This window comes from Argopecten irradians, chromosome 2, assembly GCF_041381155.1.
Source record: "Argopecten irradians isolate NY chromosome 2, Ai_NY, whole genome shotgun sequence".
NCBI lineage: Eukaryota > Metazoa > Mollusca > Bivalvia > Pectinida > Pectinidae > Argopecten > Argopecten irradians.
This window is the reverse complement of record NC_091135.1, coordinates 33,369,281-33,393,042: the sequence shown is the minus strand read 5'-3', so window position 1 is coordinate 33,393,042 and position 23,762 is coordinate 33,369,281. Positions and strand designations below refer to the sequence as shown.

Sequence of the window (23,762 nt, the reverse complement as noted above, 5' to 3'; positions counted from 1 at the left end):
GAATGATTTTACAAATTATTTATTGTGTTGGTATATTTTTTCCCTTGAAATTTCATTTTTTTGGTAATTATTAAGTAATTCTCAAAGCATCCAAAATGTCTGGCGGAAGGTAGCTTAACTTTATATAACCGTTGCTACATTGTGGCTTGGTTTATTTATATATTCATTTACACATATATACTGTATGTATTTATACAATCAATAAATTTTATGTATACACACATTTTTCATATATTACTGTAGCTTAATGGATATATTTGATTATTTTGATATAATCTTTTATACATATTTATATATAATTCTTTTTTTAAATGCTTGTATTTCTATTTTTAAATTTGTCACTATATATCATATATATATTGTATAATTTTAACTTTTAGCTACAGTATTATAAATCTAGATATTTACATAACCTGACAGTCAAATGTCTTTATTAAGCTTGATCTACTGGTCTTTAGGAATCTTATAATTTAATGTTTAATTAGTAAAAAGCTTTGTTAGTAAAAAAAACTTTTCTGAAAAAATGACATTTAAGAGTTTTTGTAAATCAAACTTCAAAATCTTACCCATTCTAAATTAACCTTGGATCATACGGAATTGAACAGATTTGGTCACATCAGATACAATTTGGGTAGACTTTGTTACCATGACAACCAGCAAAGTTCATTGAATGGTTCAGATCACTATATGATGATTATAGCCATAAATACGGTGTGAATTCTGATATTTTATTTTAGTAGCATAATAACCTTCAATAAGGTGTTGTGTGAAGTTGCTTTAATACTACAATATGACCTTCACATTGATGTTGTGTGACCTTCTCAGTAGTAGTTTGATGACCTTCACATTCAAAGTGACCTTAACAATAGTAGTATTTGTATAACATTTCCTTTTGGTGTTGTGTGACCTTCACATTATATGACCTATATCATATTGTTGTAAACTGACCTACAATTAGGTATTATTTGTTCTTTCACATATACCTGCATTGTAGTTGAAAACTGTTGTCACATTTTGGAAGAGATTATACGCTTCAACTTTCTGACACAAAATTGATACCTGTATAACTTAAAATACTAACATAAAATGTAGGAAATGTGCATACAAGATCACTTTGAAAATGATTGTGTTTTGATTGAAGTTAATTTTTTTCTATTTTTCTATATATATCATGATATCATTGCTATTGAGTATGGCTTTAGCTTTTGTTATGGTATTGGCTTCAGCAGTTAGAGTACAGGTGTACCTGACTAGTACATGTACCTACATGTACCTGCGAGTACATGTGTACCTGCCTTTGAGTACATGTGTAACCGCCTGTACTGCCTGTGAGTACATGTGTCACCACCTTTGAGTACATGTGTACCTGCCTGTGAGTACATGTGTAACCGCCTGTGAGTACATGTGTAACCGCCTGTGAGTACATGTGTAACCACCTTTGAGTACATGTGTAACCGCCTGTACTGCCTGTGAGTACATGTGTCCTCACCTGTGAGTACATGTGTACCTGCCTGTGAGTACATGTGTAACGGCCTGTGAGTACATGTGTAAACGCCTGTGAGTACATGTATAACTGCCTGTGAGTACATGTGTAACCACCTGTGAGTACATGTATAACTGCCTGTGAGTACATGTGTAACCGCCTGTGAGTACATGTATAACTGCCTGTGAGTACATGTGTAACCACCTGTGAGTACATGTGTAACTGCCTGTGAGTACATGTGTACCTACGTGTGAGTACATGTGTACCTGCCTGTTCATCATCATTATTTAATTGCCTGTCGTTACCATATTTCTCCCAGATAGTGCCCAGGCCCCCAAACATCACAGAACAGTCTTAAGGTTAGACTTAGCCAATCACAAAGGACATTAGATTGAAATACAAATGTACATCATTTTTGATTGGCTGTCCAAAAGCTGATGTTAAAGACTGTTTCATGATCTTGGACCAAGTCTGCCTTATTCCACTCTCAAATACTTACCATCTAAAGCTAAAAAGATCTTTGAAGAAAAAAACAACATTTTACCTAGCTGTGCATGCTGACGTTCAGTTCATAAAATGAATAAAAATTGCTTGTTCTAATGTCTTATAATGTCAAATTAACCGTGTGACTTTGATGACCCTGGGCACAAATTGTGTTAAATATGGTGTGTTGATTGCAATCATTGCTACTAACTTTTCATATTCTGTTCATAGCATAAAAACACCCATTATGGTACAGAGGAAATCAATTATTGGAATTATGATTAGGCATTTATTCAGATATATTTTCTTACAAGGTTTACTAAGATTGGGGACAAAAATCAAACTTGTGATACTTTGCCCTACCATGTATCAATTAGAATAGAAAAGTTAGTTGCTATGTAAAGCTAATTAAAAAAAACCCAGCTTGGTTCATAATGTGTACACCTTTTTGCATGCCTTTATTTATAAATTTGACTTAAAAGTTTCTTGGTGTTTGTTATATGGTTTTGTATTACTTGGTATATGATTTACTATATGGTTTATAATTGTAATAGGGCTATAAATGGCCCCACTTAACTACACAACTGTAATTAACAATCATTCCTACATCATGTACTACAACATTTATAAACATGTATACCATATATACATCCTACAAATTAAAATCTAACAAAACATTATTTAAATACTACATGTACAGCACACTAATAAAATATGGGAAATCACTGTATTTGTAATCAACAAGACTACCTCTATCATCTCGTATTTGGTTTATAGCTCAATCCATTTTATATCCATCTACATCTGTAAATAAATAGATTATGTATAAATTATATTAATGATGACTTCTTTTGTACTTATCAATCACAAGTGTAGAATAGACAGACGTCTTCCTTCACACAATCACAAGTGTAGAATAGACAGACGTCTTCCTTCACACAATCACAAGTGTAGAATAGACAGACGTCTTCCTTCACACAATCACAAGTGTAGAATAGACAGACGTCTTCCTTCACACAATCACAAGTGTAGAATAGACAGACGTCTTCCTTCACACAATCACAAGTGTAGAATAGACAGACGTCTTCCTTCACACAATCACAAGTGTAGAATAGACAGACGTCTTCCTTCACACAATCACAAGTGTAGAATAGACAGACGTCTTCCTTCACACAATCACAAGTGTAGAATAGACAGACGTCTTCCTTCACACAATCACAAGTGTAGAATAGACAGACGTCTTCCTTCACACAATCACAAGTGTAGAATAGACAGACGTCTTCCTTCACACAATCACAAGTGTAGAATAGACAGACGTCTTCCTTCACACAATCACAAGTGTAGAATAGACAGACGTCTTCCTTCACACAATCACAAGTGTAGAATAGACAGACGTCGTCTTCCTTCACACAATCACAAGTGTAGAATAGACAGACGTCTTCCTTCACACAATCACAAGTGTAGAATAGACAGACGTCTTCCTTCACACAATCACAAGTGTAGAATAGACAGACGTCTTCCTTCACACAATCACAAGTGTAGAATAGACAGACGTCTTCCTTCACACAATCACAAGTGTAGAATAGACAGACGTCTTCCTTCACACAATCACAAGTGTAGAATAGACAGACGTCTTCCTTCACACAATCACAAGTGTAGAATAGACAGACGTCTTCCTTCACACAATCACAAGTGTAGAATAGACAGACGTCTTCCTTCACACAATCACAAGTGTAGAATAGACAGACGTCTTCCTTCACACAATCACAAGTGTAGAATAGACAGACATCAATGGTGCCCCCCCCTTCCTCGGCCAATTACCCGCGCCCTTGAAAGCCCTTATTAGGGAAATTATGGTATTTAGAAAAATTTAATACCCAGTAAGGACTCCTCATCAGAGATCAGAGATATTTCCCTGAAAATCAATAGGCCTTTGTTTTAACATTACTCAAGGTATTAGTATACTCACAAACATTCACAAACAAATAGCTACCCACTACACATGTATCATACAAACAAATAGCTACCCACTACACATGTATCATACAAACAAATAGCTACCCACTACACATGTATCATACAAACAAATAGCTACCCACTACACATGTATCATACAAACAAATAGCTACCCACTACACATGTATCATACAAACAAATAGCTACCCACTACACATGTATCATACAAACAAATAGCTACCCACTACACATGTATCATACTTACAAATAGCTACCCATACACATGTATCAAACAAATAGTACCCACTACACATGTATCATATAAACAAATAGCTACCCACTACACATGTATCATACAAACAAATAGCTACCCCACTACACATGTATCATACTTACAAATAGCTACCCACTACACATGTATCATACAAACAAATAGCTACCCACTACACATGTATCATACAAACAAATAGCTACCCACTACACATGTATCATACAAACAAATAGCTACCCACTACACAAGTACATACTACAAATAGTACCCACTACACATGTATCATACAAACAAATAGCTACCCACTACACATGTATCATACAAACAAATAGCTACCCACTACACATGTATCATACAAACAAATAGCTACCCACTACACATGTATCATAACAAACAAATAGCTACCCACTACACATGTATCATACAAACAAATAGCTACCCACTACACATGTATCATACAAACAAATAGCTACTCACTACTACACATGTACCACTACACATACAACAAACAAATAGCTACCCACTACACATGTACATACAAACAAATAGCTACTCACTACACATGTACATACAAACAAATAGCTACCCACTACACATGTAACATACAAACAAATAGCTACCCACTACACATGTATCACACAAACAAATAGCTATCCACTACACATGTATCATACAAACAAATAGCTACCCACTACACATGTATCATACAAACAAATAGCTACCCATTACACATGTATCATACAAACAAATAGCTACCCACTACACATGTACCATACAAAAGTTGACTGCTGCAATGTCACTGTATGTTTGACTTTTCAGCATCATTGGACTCTACCTCACCTTCATCCTCGTGATTGGTCGGATTCTCAGGCTAAGTACGACGGGATTGGTCGAGTTAATCATGTACAAGGAACTGCCGTATGTGGACAATGTCCTGCAACTTTGCCTCGATCTGTACCTTGTTCGTGAGATGAGGGAATATCGCCTTGAAGAGGACCTTTACGCTAAGCTGCTCTTCGTATTCCGCTCATCCGAAACTCGTATATCCTGGACTCAGTTACCGAGGAGACTTATCGTCCACCATGACAAGAAAAACGACTGATAGTGTTATGTTTTATTAATGTTGATTTGTAGCCAATGTCTATTACATGTGTATGTAATATTGTAGACTAGTTTATAAAACATACCGGGTAGTTCAAATTGTCAACGATTCATTGATATAAGCTTTAAGTGTATCTGTCTATTTATTGTTTATCTTGTGTATTATTTTTGTTTACCTTGTTTTTTATTTTATTGCATTTTATCTATAATCTGCATTCATCATTTTAAATAATTTAAAGAATGGTGATAATACATATATTTTATTTATTACTTATTTTTTCTTTAGTTTTCTAAATATGTCTATAAAATTTGTGTAAAATTTATAGTCATAGTGTTAAAAATCTTCCTGAAGAAAAAACAACTTTGGTCGAAAAAGCTCAGTTTTATTTTTAAACTCTTAACTGTGAATTTTTATATAGTATCAGGGAGATATCTTTTTTTCCATGACATTATGACACTATATAATAGACTTCTACATCTGGAACACCAAGTTATCTCCCCTTAATTAGGAAACCACATGTTCTTGGCAATATCTTTGAAATGAAGGTCAGTAATATGAAACACCTTAACTGTAAATGGGAACTATTTTCCTTAGTTATAAAAGGCTGATGATAATGGGACAAAGTTGCTGGCTGTGTAATATGGTAGGTGGGTTGTTTTTCTCCTGGTTCTCCTGTTTTCCTTTTGGAATCAAACCAAAACCAGCCATATGTTTTAAACAACACTTGATGATGATATATCTAAAACAGAATATACATGATTAAACATGCCAAATATCCAATGTAAACAGTGCATTTATTTTATTTGATTTCATCCTTCCATTAATAATTTTCAAAACAACGAAAAAAGCATTTAAAAATTGAAAAAAAGGTAAAGGTGCTTAATAAGAAAATAGTACTGCAAATCTATACAGTTTTGGTCTTTATCTATGTCTGGGCAATTGAAATTGGGGCCTCAAAAGGCGCTAGGGGAGGGGCATTTAAAGGGACATGGGCATTTATTGGATCAAATACAGTAATACACAGTGTTTTACATAAACATTAATCTGGAAGAATCTTTCTGAATTCTCTCAAAATATCCTTACCAGTATTTTGTTCTTTTTTAATACATACATGTAGTTAAAAGTGCTGTATGTCTGTATATTTTTGTGGTAGAATCTATTTATATTTTTTTTTCGATTTGAATATTAATTTGTTTCATAATTAGATTATAAGGTATATGTTTAAATTATGGTTAAATGGCTACCAAGTGAGATGTACCTGAAATTATTAAAAGTTATATTAATCTTAAATGTTTTAAGTGTCCACATACTTGCCTTATTTTATCTGTGTTCTAAATTAACCAATATTATGCTTTATAGTATTTAAAGATTGTACTGTCATGCTATGCGTTACATTTGAACATATGCTCAGTGATAAAATACTGATTTACTTTTATTTATTCTATTGAATACCAGGAATTTAAAAATGTGATACAGATTTAGGGATCAAAAATGTTCCTCCAAGAATATACCATCTTCAAGAAAGATGAAAAAAAAAAAAAAATATGAAGACATTTTCGTTCAACTTTTGTCTTCACTGACTTTGTACAATGTTGCAGTATCATCGGATTGTATGTGTCACTGGTGCTCCTGATTGGTCGATTTGTGAGGACATTGTTCAATGGTCAATCTGAGCGGATTATGTTTGAGGAGCAGCCGAACGTGGACAATATCCTGAACCTGTGCTTAGACATTTACATGGTGAGGGAGAGTCTGGACTTTAGACTAGAGGAGGATCTGTTTGCCAAGCTTCTGTTCCTCTACCGCTCGCCAAGAACCATGATCATGTGGACAAAGCACAAGGTCGACTAAAGGTCACTAGGTCAAAGTTGAGGGAAAGGAAAGGTCAAGTTGAGGTCATGGTGATACCTACTATGTAGAATGCTGTGAAAAGTTCATAGAGTACTCCTGTGTTTAATCATGTCCTCCTTACTGACACAAATCTGCTGTATTTCTTATTCTAAAGAAAATGTATTTAAAATAAGTTAATCAATTGTGCCAAATTTGAAATCTGAATATGTATACTGAGGTTTCAGTTAGTTTCAAGTTACTACATCAGGGCAGTAGTTTCAGGGAGCGTCAATGACAGTTGAAGTCATGTATGATACGACAGGGCAATAGTTTCAGAGAGCATCAACATCAGCTGTAGTCATTTAAGATACAGTAGAATAGTAGTTTCAGGGAGCTTCAATGACATTTGTGATCATGTATGATACAGCAGGGCAGTAGTTTCAGAGACCGTCAATGTCTACAATCTGTATAGAAAATGGAATTTAGTAATTTGACATTTTCTTATTTTGAAAATTGGAACTGTTAATGAATGCTTTGAAACAAAATTAACTTTATTAAATTTTGTTTGTTAATGAAATCATCCTCTTGGATTACATGCATGTGTTAAAATGTATATTATATATTTTGTGCCTGTTCATCTAGAATACATGTAGTTCTATTGGTATTGTGTATTATAAAATAATACAGTTGATATCATGCATAGATTTTGGTGTATGTCACCACTTTGTTTTGAGTGCCTTGCTGTTTTTTAAGTTAAGTGTTTTCTAACAGCAATAATATATGATCAGGTATAAATGTTTTTATTGTAATGCATTTGTGATCTCTTTTTCTACAACATACAGAATTCTTTTGTCTTATATATGGTGAATAATGTTGAGTTAGCTCCCCTTGTGAGTAAGTATTTTATCTTTTGTCTTATCTATGTTAAATAATGTAGAGATAACTCCCCTTTTGAGTAGGTATTCTATCATTTGTCTTATCTATATTGAATAATATAGAGTTAACTCACCTTGTGAGTAGGTATTCTTTCATCTCCGAGGCCAACTCAATTTGTGCTCATAAAAGAAGTCATCCTTGAAGTTTTTCAACTCCTTGATGGATGTAAAAGTGCTACAAATCGAGTGAACAGAAGTGCTATTTCTAGAGGACAAATCGAGGTTGGGCTTTGTAATGATAGAACTTTTTCACACAAACAAGAGCAGATAACTCTGTATTGTCTTTTGATGTTTAAGAAATATGAGCTGGGTGATCTAGTGTAGTATACACACTAATAGAATTATACAGTGTCAGAATTTTTTAATTCCAGTTGGGTAGGTATTCACATAGTTATTGATAGTGGCGAAAAGGGTATCATAATTTCTTAGTTATTCAATTCCTTACATATTATTAATTAACAACTTAATTGTTATGCACGTAACGATACATTTCTATGTGTTTGTATTCTATGAATTTATTGTGTGTAGAGTGATGTATATTTGATGATCTCTGTATTATCTATTTAATAGATGTATGCTGCTGTCAGAACTATGTAATGGCTGCCTTTTCGGCATGTTGTTACTGGGTTCACCAAATAGTGCAATTTAAGTGTGGGATGCTGTAGATGTTGTATATTGTAAGTTATGTCATTGTTGTGTGTTCGGTTTACAACTTGTATAGGGTACTTATTCTCAATAACTAGCATTTCTCCCCTATCAGCGGACCCAGTCCTTTCAGTAAATTTTGTTGTATTATGGAAGATGTAAGCTCCTATTATAATTAATAATTATTTAGATTATTATAAACCAATTAGTTTGTGGAGACTTAATTGTGATGTAATAAAATCTCCACACTATTGTAGTGAATATAGTATGTCTATCTATACTATAGATAATATCTATAAAAAACCAAAATAATAAATCTTAATAAGTCATAATATTGAAAGAGGCCTATTAAAGGTTTCAAAATTGTTCTACATATTTTCTTGTTTAAATCTGTGTTGTGTCCATCCCAGGCAAACTTATATTAATATGCTGTAACCGAAAGCAATTTTAGTTTATATATGCTTTAATGTACGTCTTTTTTCAGCTGATTAAAATATATATCTTTTGAATATATATAGTTTTTGTATCTTTGCCACTTTTGAGTACTTGCAGTTTATCATACTAAAAATCATTCTGACGGAGAGAAAAATTCAAATGGCTTTTCACCAGGGCCGTTTTTGATTATACAGTTTGATTGGTTGGACCTACATTTAGTTGTTCGTTTATGAATTAAAAACAGATCTGGTGATTTTATATTGTTTTCCCCCGCCCAACGAAGTTGGCGGGGGATATACAAATGGGTTCTGTCCGTCCGTCTGTCCGTCCGTACAAATGGTTTCTGGAGCATAACTCTAAAACCAGTAGGGATATTTCCACGAAACTTCATACACACATTGGTCTTATGGTCTAGTAGTGCCTTTTGCTATTTTTAGGTTTTCATTTTTTGCATTTTTTCCGTAACCATGGAAACATTGCTGAAAATATCATATTTTTGTACCAGGTTCGTTTCCGGAGCATAACTCTAAAACCAGAAGAGTTATTTCCACGAAACTTCATAGACACATTGTTCTTATGGTCTAGTAGTGCCTTTTGCTATTTTAAGGTTTTCACTTTTTGTACTTTTTTCTGTAACCATGGAAACATTGCTGAAAATGGCAGATTTTTTGTGTAAGAATCGTTTCCACAGCACAACTCTAAAACCAGCAGAGATATTTCCATGAAACTTCATAGACACATTAGTCTTATGGTCTAGTAGTGCCTTTTGCTATTTTTAGGTTTTCATTTTATTGCACTTTTTCCGTAACCATGGAAACATCAGTGCCTTTTGCTATTTTAAGGTTTTCACTTTTTGTACTTTTTAGCCCACCATCTGTTGTAGCCCACCATCAACAGATGGTGGGCTATTCAAATCGCTTTTTGTCTGTGGTCCGTCCGTCCGTCCGTCCTTCCATCCTTCTGTCCGTTAACAATTCTTGTTACCGCTATTTCTCAGAAAATACTGAAGGGATGTTACTTAAATTTAAGATGGAGGTTCCCCTAGGGCCCTTGTTGTGCATATTGTATTTTGGGACCAATCCGTCAACAAAATGGCCGCCAGGCAGCCATCTTGGATTTTGATAGTTAAAGTTTGTTACCGCTATTTCTCAGAATGTATTGAAGGGATCTTTCTCAAATTTCACATGTAAGTTGCCCTAGGAGCCTAGTTGTGCATATTGCATTTTGAGACCAATCGGTTATCATGATGGCCGACAGGCCGCCATCTTGGATTTTGATAGTCTAAAGTTTGTTACTGCTATTTCTCAGAAAGTACCGAAAGAATTCTTCTCAAATTGCATGTGCAGGTTCCCCTAGGGGCTTAGTTGTGCATATTGCATTTTGGGACTGATTGATGAACAAGATGGCCGACAGGCCGCCATCTTGGATTTCGATAGTTAAATTTTGTTACTGCTATTTCTCAGAAAGTACCAAAAGAATTCTTCTCAAATTTCATGTACAGGTTCGCCTAGGGCCCTAGTTATGCATATTGCATTTTGGGACCGATCAATGAACAAGATGGCCGACAGGCCGCCATCTTGGGGATTTTGAGAATTAAAGTTTGTTACAGCTCTTTCTCAGAAAGTACTGAAGGGATCTGTCTCAAATTGCATGTGCAGGTTCCCCTAGGTCCCTGGTTATGCATATTGCATTTTGGTATCGATCGGTGAACAAGATGGCCGACAGGACGCCATCTTGGGGATTTTGACAATTGAAGTTTTTTTCCGCTATGTCTAAGAATGTACTGAAGGGATCTGTCTCAAATTGTATGTGCAGGTTCTTCTAGGGGTCTAGTTGTGCATTTTGCATTTTAGGACCGATCGGTGAACAAGATGGCCGACAGGTAGCCATCTTGGACTTTGATAATTGAAGTTTGTTACTGTTATATATCTCAGAAAGTAGTCAAAGGATCTTTCTCAAATTTCATGTGTAGTAATATGTAGTAAAAGCTTGAAAAGCAGAGAAAAGATCCCTCTTTCCTTTGTCAGACAAAGATCGCTCTTAGGTGGGCGCCAAGATCCCTCTGGGATCTCTTGTTTCTGTAACCATGGAAACATTGCTGAAAATGGCAGATTTTTGTGTAAGAATCGTTTCCGGAGCACGACTCTAAAACCAGCAGATATTATTTCCACGAAACTTCATAGACACATTCTTGTTTCATGTTTTGCACTTTTTCCGTTACCATGGAAACATAGCTGAAAATATCATGGTAAATGGTAAATGTTACTTTGCAAAACTCCACCCATCTTTGTGTATATAGTCTGATATAAATGTCAAGGCTGTATACCTGATTCAACAATTGCAGCCCCTCTCTACTTTAATTATACTCCATCTTTCTTTAGCTCAACTTCCTTTTTCCTGGTTTTTTTTTTCATACACATAAGTCTCCACAATCAAACTTATTTCAGCTTTGATATCTCCATTGGCGGGGGATCTGAATGACTATGTCCTTGTTTCCATGCAAGCTTGGACAAAGCCTTCATAGGCCTGTAAAAAACTACAGGTTTGTCAGTATTTATACTTAAAGTAATGACTATAACTAACTCTCAAATCAGTTGTTCGGAATAAACAAAAACAGCCCAGTTAACCAATGGATACTGGCATTTCTCAAAAAAGTATAATCAGGATATATTTCTTTTACAAACCGTACCTCAATAACCAAGAAGTTATCGATAGATAAAGGATAATAAAAACACAAAAATATTGATGTATCATTTTTTATTTTGCTATTTTGTCATCGTAATAACAAGTAAATATTGCCTCAGTGTTTATTCCCAACATACATGAAAAAAAAGTAACAGAAAAATAATCCTAGCACTCCCAACATTTCATCCGCAACCAAAAAATCAGACTAGTGTTTCAACAGGGACATATCCCACAGGCAATTGACCTCTGAACTATGATAGGTCACAGCTGACCCCTGACCTAGACCAGAGGTCATACAGGCATTCTGAAGAGTACATCGTAGAACAAATACTTTTGTATCAAAATATCTCAATTATATCAGAAATTTAAAACATTCAAATGTAGCTATCGCTATCCTCAAGGGGTTGTTAATTAACAATTGTAATCATTCAAAATGAAGAATGTAATAATCAACAGGTAATTCATCAGAATTTTCCATACAACTTTATGACAAAGAATATTTATCTTTGATAACAGTTAAAATGGACTACATACAACATACTAAAAGTGAAGTGCATGAAATATATAAGATTAAAATATGTGTCTAATTAAAGCAGTTTGGCAGTTAACGCTCTAGAAAACAGCTTTGTTAGCACCAAATAGATCAGTGTATACCGCCGTAAAGGGTCGGTATGGAAAGGGAGGTAATCACCCACCACAGAATTCCACCGTAATTGGTATGGAAGGGAGATAACTATATACAAAATGTTCACTGTTAGTCACAGTAAAATAATATACAAATCTTTATCAACAAAATATCACTTTATAAAAAGTTTCAACTGTGCAGTACATTATTAGTTGTAGTGTACATAAATATATATCTATAATGTTGTGAGAATCGGTGAATACAATTGTTTAGCTAATCAAATATAGGATTTTAATTTGAGATATTTTGTCTATGCATAATATAGAGTTGTCTGCTCCTAGGTTAGGTATTTATTGTAAGGACAGGATACAGTTTGTGATTGTTTTCTCAGACGCTCCCAAACCAACACTGTTACAACCCCTTGCCTGTAGAAACAGCTAGCTCTGTTATACACAAATTGGGGGTATATGGAAATCAACTACAGTCATTTGGATACTAAGGCAATTTTTTGGCATGATGCAACAACATTCTTTTTTAATTTGGTGAACTAAAGACAATTCTACTGCCTATGATAAAAGTGTTATCTATATAAGTATTGGCCCAAACAAATAAAGCGATATACTGGTTAATTAACAAACAGACACTTTAAGAGGTAAACTACCTAAACAGTTTTGAAAATGAACCTTTCTGGAACTTGAACATGTACCATACATGCACAAAAAAAAAAAGAAAAATGTTATTTACCTATTTTTTTTCAATTCTAAAGCATTGGCCTTGGCCTAAATATGACCGCAAGTTTTTATATACAATTTTAATACAGTAATTGATTTATGTAATAAAAATTTCCTTTGAATTTATGTTTAGATTAAAAATATCATAAAATATATACATTTATGGTAGAGAACACCACTGGGGCAAGCCTACAACCTCTTATAAACACTCATACACATAAGATACCTACATACAGGCAACTCTGGAGCCTACAGAAACATACAAGTACAAAGCAATCTTTCAGAAAACTTTGGTAAATAACAAGTATTCTTTCAGACTACCGTAATACAACAATGAACTGCCTCTCATCCAACACAACAAGAGCTCTTGAAGCTAACTTGAGTACGAAACATTTTACAGTGGAAAATTTGATTTGATAACAACAAGTATGGAATGTCTTGATTCCTGATTGTAAAAGATTTGTTTATACTAACATACACAAAAGAAAAAAAATCGTAATTTTTTTAAAGGCACATTTTGAGTTGATGAGCTGTTTATCATCACTTTCAAACCTTTATAAATTCAGCAGTTATAAACGACACAAGGCATTCAAGTCTTTAAAGGCACTATGGTTAGTTATATTGGAAGACTTTATGAAAGTAACGTAAAAATTAGTTTTAAGGCACATGAAAATCATTTCTTCCAACTATTGCCTCATAAAAGGACAAAAAATACTCAAATTTTAGGCCAATGAAAAATCGTTGAAAACATCTGAAATTTATAAATCAAGTGATTGTAAAATTCAACATTTCTTAATCTTCTTTGCATAGTATGGTCAAAGTACAATTAAAAAATACATTGGAATGTGAAATAGACTGTCGATGTGTTATTGATTTGCACACAACTAGTGTTTTAAAGGGATTTTTCCTGTACAATATCGTTAACTGGGTTGATCCCTACATGAGGAAACAGAACTAGTTAAAATACAAGTCAAAATCATTGGTGATATCACCTTAACATGATCCGACTGCAAATATACCCACTCTGTAAGGCCAATTCTATAGCACTGACCGCTTCATTTTATAATACAGTATAGAACTGAATGCTCAACTATACATAGTTTACAAAAAAAATTCCTTTGTTCAAAATTAAAGACACAAATTTAACAAAATGGATTTCAGAATCTAGTCTAAAATAGCAATTATAACTTCTAACATATGTACATTTAAACAAAAATAAGGAAAATAATAATATATTTCACATTGCACTTATGTCATCTTGTGTTCGAATGGTCGCAAAGAGATACTCCTATTATAAGGAACGTGTTATGATATACGTTGTATATATATAAATTGTATTTACATATGTATACAGGATGAAAGAAAAAAATAACTACATTTTATACACGGGTCTTCATATTGTTCTCAATGAAAAAACAAAGTGTTGACAAATTAAGAAATTTTGTTAAAAGAAAAAATGATCATTATAAAAAACTGAATGAGGGGGTAAAAAAATGGGACAATATATAAGGCAAACATTTACAGGCTTTGAGGCATTGTGTGTTCTGGCATATTATTATACAAATATTTTCTTTAAAAGAATTGCTTCGATGAACATGGCAATGTAACAATGAAAACACTTGTTCTAAAACAATAATGCACAATAGCTGTTCTAGCTAATTCATGGCAATGATAGAACGTTGTACAGTAGGTTGATATTTCTTATTGTACTGAAAGACTTGAATATAGCCACCTCGTAAATAGCAAAAATATTGCAGACTTGAACAGAGAATTAGTTATGAACTATACACCTGAACACCAGTGAGTTATAACAATAGAGGCATAATTATATGAACACACAGGCTAATCCGCGGAGTTATTTCCCTTGGACTGGCAAGACAAGTTTTTCCCTGTAGCACCTCTGTCAACACTTAGCGAGGAAACTGTAATTGTCTCCCTTTAATTGCACAGCTTTGTGTTGGGAATGTTTTCCGAAGATATTTCTAGCACATTAAATAGTGTCTTTTTTCACTTTAAATGTTATATCAATGGCTACCACCATTTATTAAACACAAATTGCGTCCTTTTGCCAGCGTATTCACTGAGACTTTGTTCATATTGTTTAACATTCATATTCAATGCTTGTATAGATAAAATTGTTGGCATAAGATATACGATTTCTAACAATTTTCAATAGTAAGTGATCCAAAATACCTGTTGAATAAACCTAATGCCTATTTAAATCACAGCTCTACTGTTACGGCAAAGTCTCTAGTATTTTGATCCTATTAAATGTTGACGCTCATGCTGCAACATCAAGTTCTTGCCCTCAAATTCTCGCTCACAGTACTGACAAACATAAACTTTTGTACGTGTTTTCTCTTTTGGTGGCTTCATTTTGTCGACATCATTTGTTGTCTTTTTCTCTCCCGGCTGACTGGGCGGGGAAGTTGTAGTAGAATCCGGTTCCCCTGTTACCTCCGTCTCGCGAACTTTTCTAAAGCTCACCACAGGCACTTCAGGTCGTTCCAGTAATTTGTCCCCATTTTTGGATTGTTTTTCAAGAAGGGACTTGACAACGTCCCGGTCAACTTTGGTGCTGGGGAGATGGAGTTGGATATGGTCAACCAACTGAAACTCCTCGGGACAGCTGTAGTCACAGTAAGGACAGGCATACTTATAATGGATGTTATGTTGGTGTTCATGGTCAGCTAACTCATCCTTAGATGGTGTTCCGTATGGACAACGATCACACTTCAAGTCACTAGCTGTATCATCAAGACTTTCCTCGTCTGAAACCTCATTTTCTGGTGAGTTGAAATACAGCTGAGGAGCAATTATATCGGGACTGCTTGCTTCGAAGTTTTTCATGTCCATCTGATTGAGTGAGGGTGAGGAGCATCCGGACTCGTCAGTCAGATGAACTTTAAGGTAACGTGCCTTGATGCGATGTAGATTTTTATGGTAGTCGTAGCTGTTTTTGTTATTACAGGTGAAGGGACATTGCTTGCATGTGTAGATTTTCTTGCCACTGAAGTTACGGTTAAACATGCGTCGAGGATCATTTTTCTCCAAATCTGGGGCAGTCACAGCGTTGTTGTTATTGTTGGCCATTTTTATGGGAGGATTCAGGTCTATGATGTTGTTTGTCATTTTATCGCTGGATTCTAAAGCAAAGTCGCGATTGAGGAAGACTATATCCTCCTGGTTGAGGATGAATCCGTGTTCTTCCATGTGAACTTTCCGATGCTGATACAGCAAGTTCAGTCGGTCTGCACTCCAGTTACAGAAATCACAGATGTATTTTTTGTTGAGTCCATGCATGTGGATGTGGCATTTGAAGCTTCGTAGTGCATTACACTTGTATGGACATAGTGAGCAGTTATATCGAATCTTCTCTCCGTTCGTGACTGTAGCTGACATATTGAGCGAGATCTGCTCCTGCAGGGCTGATGGGTCAATTTCTGACAGACTGTCATCTGAAGCATTACTCATGGTCTCCAAGTCTTGTCCTTCCTTTGAGGCTTCAACCTTTGTCAAGTTAGAATCTGTTTTAGAGGTATTGATCCCTTCAAATTCTGCACGCTCTAGAGCTGCCATTTCTTCCTCATCAAAGTCATCAATATTCTCTCCCTGAGGTCCAAATTCCATCTCATCCAAAGCTTCATCTTCAAAATCTTTCTGTTCTTCCTGAGAAAAGTTAGTCCTCTCTGTGATTTTGTTATCAAGGGTTTCAATGTTTTTGAGAAGATTACAACCCTCCTTGTCAAATGGATCAAGGACAACATCCTGGAAGGTGCCCCCAGATTTAGGTGTGCCTTCCTGTGCTTTGATCATCTCCTCCTCCTCCTCCTTGTGAAACTTCATGTGTTGTGTGAGAAGAAAAGCCCGCGTGGCACTGTAGTCGCACATTTGACATGCGTACTGGCTTTTGACGAGGTGCTGACGTCTGTGCTTGATGATGTTGTTTTTACAGAAGCTAAAGTAGGGACATCTGGAGCACTTGTATCGGAGCCTCTCCCCATTCTTTTTCATCCTGTTTACAATATTTCTGAGGAACTGTTGAGTGAGTTTCTGTGTTGGAACTTCCATTTCCATTTCATTCTCCATGTTATTAGATTTCTGTTGCTGGCGTTTCTGGTGCTCACGGTACATATTGTATTCCTCTGACTCTGCTTCATCCTCGAAATTCTCTGTAGAAGCACCGTTGTTCCTGTTAGAGAACCCCTCCTCGCCCCAGGGCAGTGAGTTATTGTTCTCCTCGGGGAGATACTCATACTCTACAGTGAACGGTAGCTTGCCTCCTGGCTTCTCCGAGAAGTTTGGTTCTGAGGGGTGTACAGACTGCATGTGATGATAGATAAGCTTGAGATTGTCCACACTATAGTCACACTGCTCACACTTGTACTTTCTATTGGAACCGTGCTGTCGTACATGGTTTGTGGTGTTGGCCGCGTTACTGCTGACGTAAGAACACTTGGGACATTTGTAGTTCTTACGGCCGTTGATAGTACAGACTTGTACGGGAATGCCTCGCCACGTTGTCTCCTCCTTCAGAACTATGACTGGTTTGTTTTCCTCCCTTGCTGCCATCATATTGAAATCAGTACTTGTCATTGATGAATTGAGGCTGTCATCCCCTCCACTATTCTTCATGTCCCCAAACTCATCAATGCCTCCTTCAAAGCTGTTGCTCATGCTGTCCATTGAGTGATCATTATTTTGATAAGCCTTCTGTCGGTTTTCCTGTCGTGAGCCATTAGACGTGAGGTTGATCTTCTCCTCGGGGGTACCCCTCCAGAGGTCGCTGTGTGTTCCCTTCATGTGCTGGTAAAGTAGATTCAGTCGGTCTATGCTGTAGTCACAGAAGCGACAGGTGTGGCGACAATTGCTGCCATGGCGTTCAATATGACGTAGATATGTAACAGCGTTAGGAGCGGTGAAGGAACATTTGGTGCACTGGAAGGATCGGCCCCGCTTGTGGGGACTTGTAGACTTTTTGGCCTTGAGTTGCTGCAGCAAGTGCTGCTGGGCTAGTTGCTGTGGTGATGGAGTACCAGGGAGACTGCTTGGAAGGCTTTTTGGCTGTGTTGGTGTCGCTGATGATGAAGAGCCAGACAGTGCCACCTTATTGGAGATCTCTTGTAATCTCTGCTGCAGTGGTGACTGGCTGGATGTTATAGGCACAGTTGGTTTTGGATTGTTGTGAATGTTTGGCTGTTGTTGCTGCTGATTATGATGATGTTGCTGTTGTTGTTGTTGATGTTGCTGCTGCTGTTGATGTGGTTTTGGTTCAATTGGTCGGTAGCGTGGGTGTTGAATAAAGGTTTGATTAAAAAGCTGAGAGTGAAGCTGTCTTTGTCCGTGTGATTGAGGAGTGGGAGGGCGCGGGTGAGCCTGGACAGAACTATTCTGTGGTGGCTGAGAGTGACTTTTAAACACGTTCTGTTGTTTCTCTACTTTAGCAGAGAAGGCAGACATTGCATTACTTGCTGGAGTTTTGGTTGGAAGGGTCATACTTTCTCCCATCTCCTGGGCCCGCAGTTCAAATGGATGCGCTGAACGTGCATGCTGATAGACGGTGACAACATTAGGAAACATTGCAGGACACCACTCACACGGGAAGCGGTTATTTGGATTTCCTCGCCCAAATATTGATGATGGCTGTGGGCTAACAGAAGATGCTTGGCCAACTGCAGAAAGGTCTAAAGCTCCAGCTGACAGGTCCAGTCCCTCATTCTGACTGGGAACAGATGTCTGACCCAAGGAAGCATTTGCTGTTTTATCAGAGAACTTTTCTGAAGCACCAGTGTATTTCTCCATGTATTCTCTCTCCATGTCTTCCTGCTCCATATCATCAATCACCATACAGTCCTCATCATCCTTACTTTTAGACATCATGTCTTCATTCAAATCACTCATGTCATCATCCCTAAGGAACTCCTGGCATTCTTTGGCATCAAACTCTGGATGTAGTCTCATGTGCTGAAGTACCAAATTCTTGCTGTACACGTTATAGTCACAGTACAGACATATAAAGGCTTCCCCTCCTCTTGGCTCATGCATGGCTTCATGTAAGGACAGTCCAGACTTCTTGAAACAGGTGTATGGACATTTGGAGCACTTGAACTGCTGGACTGGCTTACGGCGGTGCTTGAGATGAAGTGTACGATTAGAGACCTGTTCAGCAGGTTGGCTCTGTGTTGGCTGAGGAGTGGAGCTGTGTGTTTTCTTATGTTGTAGGAATGAAGACAAATCGGTGGCCTGGAACTCGCATTGCTTACATCGGAGTTTAGCTGATGAACCACTATCTTCTTTCTTTGTATCACTGTGAATCTTGATGTGAATGTCGTAAGATGACTTCTTATAGGTGACATACTGACAGGTGTCACATTTGTATAGTGTACGGTCCTCATCCTCATCATCCAGTTCCATGATGTTGCTGGGTTTGGACAACTTGAATTTGTCCTGTAAGTACATTGGAGTTGTGTACTCTTGTTTCTGCTTATTGCTGGCATTGACATCATAGTGATCATAGGTACGAATGTGCTTTTTCAGGTCACATTTCCAGCGAGAGCTGTATCCACAGATGGTACATGTAAAGGGTTTGTTTTCTGAGTGAAGGACGGCATGTCTACGGAGTTCTGCTGGACTGTGACCTATAAATGGACAGTCAAGACAGTGGTACATTCCCTGATTGACAAGACTACGGAATACAGGCTGCCTCTGTTGATTAGACAAATCTGAATTCTCATCCTGACTGAAATCGTCTTCATAGTCCTGGTATTGTGAAGCCATTTCCATGTTTTTGTAGTAGGCCATCGCATGTTTGGATATACCATTGGCGAGTCCCTCCTCCTCTTTTGAATCCTCCATGGACGTGTTCATGTAATTGACAGGTTGGGGTGTCTGCTGTTGTAGATTTCCCTGTGGCATCACAGTCACGTTTGGAGGTGGCATTTTCTTCACTTTGCTGGTATCAATGACGTCCCGAATAGTGCCACCCCCACAGCGCTTCAGATGTTTCACCACGTCCCACTTCCACTTGGACTTGTAGCTACAGCGGGGACAGTGATAAGGCTTCTCATCAGAATGGTTTTTCATGTGCTGGGTGATCTCAGATGGCCATCGTGCGCGGTACTCACACCTCGGACACCTGTAGGGAAGCAGAACATCACTTGGAGTCACCTTTCCAGTTTTGTCCATAGTCAGCTTACTCTTTTCAGGTGGTGTCCCAGCATCTAGTCTCTTCTTCATTATTTCCAGCATAGCTTTTTGTGTTTCGCTGCTTACTGGAGAGTTAAAACCGTACTTGCTGCAAAGTTCGTCGTTCATGTTCTCATCATCTGTTGGGATAAGATCCTGCATGTCTTTGAGAGCAGAGTTCGACTTGACACTGGTAAGTTGTAGATGTTTCCTCATGAAGGCATCTTGACTATCCTCTTTGTAATGTTGGTTGGCGATTGGCTCCGACGATGGACGATCTTGACTCGTATCATCCATGTCGCCACTCATCATGTACCTTTCGCGAGAGTTATCATCCTGGCCGTTCTCTAGAGGTAAGTCAGTGTCAGACAACCTCCGTTTCTTTTTCAACGGCTCAAGATCATCTCTCATATTTGTGAAAGGAATTTTGCGAATGTTGTGACTTCCTGCATCGAGCAATGCAGCTGTAGTGCTGGACAACACCTGACCGCTGGAGATTTCGTACAAACTGGAAATGCTGTTTGGTGTTTCTGATGATCGCTCCGAGGAGAGTGGACTTGTTCCATTTCCCGACTTGCTGCTGGTGCCAGTGACTGGTGGAGCTCCACTGCCTTGCTCCCGACGTTTGTATGGATTTGGAAGTGTGCTATGGCTTTTCTCAAAATGTTTCACCAAATCCCATTTCCACTTGTATGTGGATCCACACACCATGCACACGAAGGGTCGCTCCTCTGAGTGGGACACAGCATGCTTTTGTAACTCAGCAGGCCACTTGGCTACAAAGCTACACATGCTGCACTTGAGAAATTTTGGTTCCCCATTGCCAATTTCCTGAGTCGACATCGAGCCGATGGCATTGAGTGGCATCTTCAAAAGATGATAGGTCTGCTGTAGTCCATGTGGTATTTTCTGTATGGCTTCTTTATGTTCATGAATTTTATCAGAATGTTCTTCCAGAAAATGTTTGTTTAAATCATCCACTCCATTGAAATGTTCCTGACATTCAGCACATTTGAATGCACGTTTGTTCAAATGTAAGGTCATATGCGAGCTATAATCGACGAGTGTTTTGGCTACAAATCCACATCTAGAGCACTGAAGGATTGGCTGACTGTCTTGTTTATCAATGGTTACAGGTAAATGCATCTTATTTGACATGTTAGAATCATCCCCATTTTCTTCCATATACTCATTCCATTGTGGCTCTGATTTGATATTGGTATATGAACCCTGTGAGATGTTCCTATTGACATCAAGCTCCTTTTTGACGGAGAAGTCTAGTGGTTGTTCAGTCGAGCGCGATCCTGATGTTGGTCTGTTTCCATCAGGACCATTTGTGTGTGGAGATTGACGAACTTTGTCCCCTTGGAGTGCCTCTACCAGTGCATGACCTGGCCCCTTATTGGCAGGGTAGGACGTAGTGTTGGTGATAAAGGGACCAATAAACTTTGGCATGACAACAGAGGAAGCTGAAGGCATTTGCATCTCCTCCTGAGGCTCCGAGTGTCCCTGGTATCCGTGGAGACTTTGAGGAGTGGCAGTATTGGAACGGCTACCCTTATGACTGCCAACAGATGGAGACCCAGAAATGCGCCCGTTGTTTTCGTAAGAGCTCGGAACCCTATATTTCACGTGACTGATGGTATTAAGCTTGACGAGACCAGGAGGTGGTCGACTAGTATCTGGAAGGTCTCCGAAGTGCTTTTCCTTCCAATGTTTGTTAAGAGATTTACGCCATTTGTAAACATTTCCACATTTGGAACAGGCGTATTTGACTCCTGTTTCATCCAATACTTCAAAGTACTTGGCCGGGTCAACTTCCTGTCTAGTTTTACGTTTCTTCTTTTCACCTTGTACAATTTCACTAACATTATTGTTTTCAGTGATAATGGGAAGAGTTGTCTCCTCTTCCTCTTCTTCCTCCTCATAAACCTCCTCCTCATCATCCTCATCACCTATATGCTCCCTCATCTCCAAATCGCGGTCCTCAGTGTGGAAGCTCTTCTCACCAAAGCTGCTGTCGAGGTCGGAGCCACTCATCATGCCGCCATTTTCCTTCCCTGTGAAGTGCAACTTCCTGTGACGTGGAAGTTTCTGTTTATATTTTGTAGCATATTCACAGATGTCACATTCGTATATAGTGATGTCCAGGTTATGGCTGTCCTTCTGGTGATGCAGGAATATCTTGGCACTTGTGGAACTAAATTCACAAAGGTTACATACATATGTCCGGTTTTGTATATTACCACTGCGCGTAGGTTGTGTGATGGCGTGACTGGAATGTTTCGGCTCGTCTTCTGCTATTATAAGACGACCCTCTTCTTCTTGGTCATCCCCCTCAGGGTTTAGAATGTAAGTCTGCTCCGTGAGCTTGTCCTCCATATCTGTATCCATTTCAAGGTCACTATGGTTTTCACTCTCTATTGTGTGTTTACTGAACTCTCCTCCGAATTCCTGTATGTCTGACATAGAGTCAAAGTTCTCAATATCGTCGTTAAAATTATCAGTTTCAGTTAATAGTTCACCATTAGCTGTATGAGATTTTTCCAATGGCAATGAACGTCTTTGTCTTTCACTTCTGTGAGTTTTTTCTGAAGGTGATACAGTTGCATCGGATGTAGAACTTGATCGAGTCAATGTTTTTTTGGTAAGTTGATTATTTATAGAATTCTGGCTTTTACGTCGACTTCCAAGGGAGGCCAACAGATCGGGATCCCCGTCCTGGGAGTGAGCATACACTTGATGATTTAGGAATTCTTTCGAGTCTGTACAGGTAAATTTGCAGGATTTGCAGATTCGTGTACGTCCTCTAGTCTTTATAAATGTATCAGATGTACAAACTCCTTCATCATCGTCGGCCATATTTGTGGTCCCTCAGATTTGTTCTGGAGCTCTCTGGAGGTGGCCTGAAACACACAAAAGTGAACAAAACATTATTTCATGCTGAATTTCACAAGACATATTTCAGGCCCTGATTTCTCGAAACAATCAAAAGTAAAAAACTAAGTCAAAAATTTTCACAAAAGTTATATAAGCAGAAAAACTTTATGTAAGTATGCACTTTTGTTTCGAAAAATAGGAGCCAGGCAATATGGCAGTTTTAAGAGAGTAAAACGACATTGTTTGATTAATATCAGTCCCACCCTACAGCAATTGTGATGCAATACAGACCAGCCAAAACAGCTAGCACGTCATTTGTAGGCGGGACTTATCTTCTTCAAACAAAGTCATTATAACTATCTCAAACTCCAGTATTGCCATATTAGACTTCCTAATAAATATGAAGAATTCTGGGAAAATATTTTTCATCAAATTAGACGACAATTTCTTTTCACATGAAACGTTTCACTCTTACAATATTTATAAACAAAAGGATGGTAACAACATAGGAACTGA

The 23,762-nt window shown here is 37.5% G+C and overlaps 2 protein-coding genes across 5 annotated transcripts in view; one reads left to right on the top strand and one right to left on the bottom strand.

The window, feature by feature from the left end:
* LOC138315224 (piezo-type mechanosensitive ion channel component 2-like) overlaps nt 1-9,214 on the top strand; it is an 85,311-nt gene extending 76,097 nt beyond the window's left edge. The window contains 1 exon segment of the mRNA XM_069256083.1: nt 6,894-9,214. Within this exon segment, the coding sequence (XP_069112184.1) occupies nt 6,894-7,146 (253 nt within the window). The 3' untranslated portion in view covers nt 7,147-9,214.
* A 2,666-nt stretch (nt 9,215-11,880) lies between these two features.
* LOC138315222 (uncharacterized) overlaps nt 11,881-23,762 on the bottom strand; it is a 75,471-nt gene continuing 63,589 nt past the window's right edge. For all 4 annotated transcript variants that reach the window (XM_069256082.1, XM_069256079.1, XM_069256078.1 and 1 more), the window contains exon 2: nt 11,881-23,272. In XM_069256082.1, coding sequence (XP_069112183.1) covers nt 15,432-23,228 — 7,797 coding nt within the window. In that variant the 5' untranslated portion in view covers nt 23,229-23,272 and the 3' untranslated portion in view covers nt 11,881-15,431. The remainder of the gene's footprint in view (nt 23,273-23,762) is intronic.